This window comes from Penaeus monodon, chromosome 1 (assembly GCF_015228065.2).
Source record: "Penaeus monodon isolate SGIC_2016 chromosome 1, NSTDA_Pmon_1, whole genome shotgun sequence".
Classification (NCBI taxonomy): domain Eukaryota; kingdom Metazoa; phylum Arthropoda; class Malacostraca; order Decapoda; family Penaeidae; genus Penaeus; species Penaeus monodon.
Window position 1 is genome coordinate 49565944 of NC_051386.1, and position 5000 is coordinate 49570943.

The 5000-nt window shown below is 42.0% G+C and overlaps 1 protein-coding gene across 1 annotated transcript in view; it reads right to left on the reverse strand.

Annotated features, from left to right (window-relative positions):
* The window catches only part of LOC119573586 (corticotropin-releasing factor-binding protein-like), a 153281-nt gene that overhangs the window by 38519 nt on the left and 109762 nt on the right, over window positions 1-5000 (reverse strand). The window contains exon 3 of the mRNA XM_037920799.1: window positions 3124-3281. Coding sequence (XP_037776727.1) covers window positions 3124-3281 — 158 coding nt within the window. The remainder of the gene's footprint in view (window positions 1-3123; window positions 3282-5000) is intronic.

Below are 5000 nucleotides of genomic sequence, written 5' to 3' on the forward strand. Positions count from 1 at the left end.
GGTGAAGGAGGAAGTGAATGAAAGTTGAGTTGAGATTAGAAGGGATAGGAGAGGGGAGTAAGGGTGGAGGAGATGAAGGGGGTAGAAGGGGGTGAGGGTTGATGGGTGGGTCAGGGAGGAAAGGGATGAGGGGGACGGTTTGAGGGGGGTGGGGGTGGAAGGGGATGGGGAGGGTAGGCGGTGAGGGATGAGGGATAGAAGTGGAAAGTAATATTATAAGATTTGGAATCGGTTTCATCTATATCTATATCTATCTGCTTATACACACATGCATACCCACACACACACACACACACACTATATATATATATATATATATATATATATATATATATATATATATATATATATATATATATGTGTGTGTGTGTGTGTGTGTGTGTGTGTGTGTGTGTGTTGTGTGTGTGTGTGTATGTGTGTGTGTGTGTGTGTGTGTGTGTGTGTGTGTGTGTGTGTGTGTGTGTGTGTGTTTGCTGTAAGATTTTTCTTCTCTTATTTGTTACAATAAAAAACATTTTAATCAACAAGACAAACGCAATAATTGGGCTTCACGATGTTTTACATAGCAACTTGTATTCTATTCATAAACAATAATGTTGTATTGTTGTATTTACCTTTTCTTTTTCTTTTTTTTTTTTTTGGGGGGGGGAGGGGAGGGGTCATGAGCGTCTATGACTACAACATTGCTGAAATATCTAAGAGTAACAATAATTTTGATATTTGAAAAGGCGTAACAAGACAATTATATGTAAACAGCTAATATATTTAACTGTAGGAAAGGTTTAGTTCAAGATGTCTTGTTTTATATAAATGATTGCGTACTTTTTTGGATACATATTTTGGCATGATTCATGCTGAACAAATTGCAAAAACAACAACGAAGGGAAGAACAAGAAAATACACGAATATGCCGCTGCCCTTTTCGCTGTATTGCTTTGGAGTGTTGCCACGAAGAAGCAATAAAGCTCTCTCTCTCTCTCTCTCTCTCTCTCTCTCTCTCTCTCTCTCTCTCTCTCTCTCTCTCTCTCTCTCTCTCTCTCTCTCTCTCTCTCTCTCTCTCTCCTCTCCCTCTCTCTCTCTCCCTCTCTCTCCTCTCTCTCTCTCTCTCTCTCTCTCTCTCCACACACACACACACACACACACACACACACACACACACACACACACACACACACACACACACACACGCACGCACGCACGCACACACACACACACACACACACACATACACACGTACACACACACATGCAGAGAGAGAGAGAGAGACGGAGAGAGAGAGAGACGGAGAGAGAGAGAGAAAGTAAGACCTGAATTTTTAAATATCTCTAACAAGTTAAGACGGTATTTTTAGTCATAGAAACGTTACTCGTGCAAATATATCCTTAATTAGGATCTACCTCAAGCATATTTATGTTCGGGTCTTCATATAAAGTGTTTGTTCTCGACAGTGGATGCTTTCATTAAGTGCTTGCAAGAACTTACTCTTTATCAGTACTTAATTGCGTGTGTGTTTTGCTTGTGTGACCGCGTTTGTTTGTGTTTAATGCGTATATTTTCTCGCAAGACCAATAAACACAAACACTGACAATCACACACAAACATATATAATTACAGACATATGGATGACTACTGGAACGGAACAATATATATTCCAATAATATTATATACTATCTCGTATAGCTTATTAGTGAGTGTAGTTATATCTTGTAAGTAAATAAAAAACTGCAGCGTGTATTTCATCGATTCAAAAGCCTATAAAAAGACCTGTGTTAATTGTAGACATGCATTGTACATCAGTGATACGTAACAAAAGATGTGGAGGCAAACACTCATTTGGGAAAATCTTTCAAAGCGCCCCGGCACAGAGAGACAGTGAGGATACGGTAAACTGTGTCTCATTAAATATTGTGAGGAAAATACTCTGAAAGGAAAAGTTTCGTGTTTGCAGATTTACTTATCAATGTAATATCGAGCTCTTACTGTGTATTGCATAAGTAATTCTGCAGCAGTTATTGTTGAGTTTACTGTTTGACTGTATTTAGTTCCTATTGTGCAGATTATGATAACTGACATATTCGCATGCTGCCCAGAACACACGAATACATATATGTAATTATAGTTATTCTTTCCACAAATGAGTCTGAGAGAGAGTGAGAGAGAAAAGGGGGGGGGGAAGAGGAAGAGGAAGAGAAAGAGAGACAGACAGAGAGAGAGAGAGAGAGAGAGAGAGAGAGAGGAGAGAGAGAGAGAGAGAGAGAGAGAGAAGGAGAGAGAGAGAAAAAGAGAAAGAAAGAGAGAGAAAGAGAAAGAAAGAAAGAGAGAGAGGAAGAGAAAGAAAGAAAGAGAGAGACAGAGACAGTGACAGAGTCATAGAGAGAGACAGAGACAGAGAGAGAGACAAACAGACAGACAAAGACAGAGAGAAAGAGAAATCCATAAACAGATAAAGACAAAATGATAGGGGATGAAGAGAAAATTAATGGACGGACAGACCGGACATGCAAGACAGCAAATCAGCACAAGGAATTAGCCGATCAATTCTTAATCTTTGAACGAGCAATCACACTCAGTGAAACGATTAGGGCTCATCACGATAAACATTTTGATGAAAGACCTTTGCCAATTAGGTCCAATGCAGGAAACGAATGGTAGTGAAATTAGTCCCTAATGACTTTCAGATACACGGAGGATATAATGAATGAGATATTAATGCACTGGATACCGGCGTATACAATCATACTCACCCACACGCATACAACCCACGCACACACACACACACACACAGTTTCTCTCTACCTCTCTCTCTCAAACACACGTACACACCACTCAATTACACACACACACACACACTCAAACACACACACACAAAAAAAAAAAAACACATACATACACACCCACTCTCAAACACCTACCCAAACCCACCCAACACCCACACACACCCACCCTCACCCACCCAACACCCACCACACACACCCTCACCCACCCAACACCCACCCAACACCCACCCAACACCCACACACACCCACCCAACACCCACCCAACACCCACACACACCCACCCAACACCCACACACACCCACCCAACACCCACCCAACACCCTTCCCCCGTCTGGAAACCACTTACGCTGACGAGGCCGTTGACGTCACAGTCGACATCGAGGTAATCGAAAGACACCTGGATGGCCTCGTCCGGCTGGCTGATGAGGTAGACGCCGCAGACGTCGCCGGTGCCGCGGCTCTTGTAGAAGTAGGTGCCTTCTTCCAGCCCCACCAACATGCACTCTGCGGCGGGAGGAGGTAGGGGTAGGGGTGGGGGTTGGAGGGGGATGGGAGGGGTGTAAGGTGGGGTGTGTGGGAGGGGGTGTGGGAGGGGGGTGTAGGTGTAGGTAGGGAGGTGTGGGGTTTGGGGGTAGGGGTGTGGGAGGGTAGGGGTGTGGGTGGGTGTGGGTGGTGGGGTGAGGGTGGGGGGTGAGAGGGAGTTCGGGTCATTAGTTTTTGTTGTTTTGATTATGATTATTGGTATTGTGTTATAATGGTTGATGATATTAGTATTGTCAAAGTTTAAGATTATCATTACTTAAAAATCAATATCTGTATTATCATCATTAACATCATTAATATGATTAATATCATCATCATTATTATCTCTGTCATCATCATTAACATATCATCACCATCATCATCTTCATTATCATCATCGTTGTCATTGCGATCATCACCATCATCGTCATCTTCTCCATCATCATCCACATCCTCATCCTCATTATCCTCCTCCTCCTCCTTCTCCTCCTCACCATCATCATCATCATCATCACCACCATCATTAATATCCTTATCACTACCGTCATCGTCAATATCATCATCATTATTATCTCCATCATCATCATTAACATGTCAACATCATCATCAACATCATCTTTATCTTCATCATCATCGCCATCATCTCCATCATCTTGATCTTCATCATCCTCATCATCCTACTCCTCCTCATCATCATCACCATCATCATCATCACCACCATCATATTAATATTCATTATCACCATCATCAGTATCATTTATATATTCTTTTATCATCATCCTTGCCACTAGCATCATCATCGTCATCATCATCATCATCACCATAATCATCATCATCGTCATCATTATCATCATCACCATCATCATCATCGTCATTAACATCATGAGCATTGTCATCATGATGATTATTATTATGATTACTATCATCGACATTATTATCATTATTATATCCACCATCATCATCACCATCATCATCATCATTATCATTTCCACCATCATCATCAATGTCATCATTATCATCATCATTATCATCACCATCATCATTAATAGCAACAGTAGTAGTAATAACACTATCATCATTATTATCATATCATAGTTTATCTGTTTTATTTTCTTATGATTTATATTAGTCATACAATACTTGCCTATTGTAAATTCTTTTTATCATTGTTTTCTTTAATTTATTCGGTTTTTGTTTATATATCGTTCATTCTTTTCCTATTCCTCTCTACGCTCACACATTCTCGCATTTCTCCTCTCCCTCTATCTTTCTTCCCAACTTCCCCCGCTCTCTCCTCCTTCTCTCTCTCTCTCTCTCTCTCTCTCTCTCTCTCTCTCTCTCTCTCTCTCTCTCTCTCTCTCTCTCTCTCTCTCTCTCTCTCTCTCTCTCTTATACCTTCTGCCAATTCCTCCTTCTCCCTTTTTGTCCCTTTCCCTCCCTCTCTCACCTTCTTACCCTCCTCTTCTCGTCCCCTCCCTTCCCCTTACCCTCCTACCGTCTCTCCCTCCCTCTCTCTTTCCCTCCTACCGTCTTTCCCTAGCTCCCTCCCTCTCTCCCTTTGTCCCTCCTCCCTTCTCTCGCTCTCTTCCTCCTCTCCCTGTTTCCCTCCCTCCCTCCCTTTATCCCTCTTTCCCTCCCTCCCTCCCTCCCTCCTTCTCTCCCTCTCTCCCTCTCCATTCCTCTTTTTCTCCCTAAAAAAGA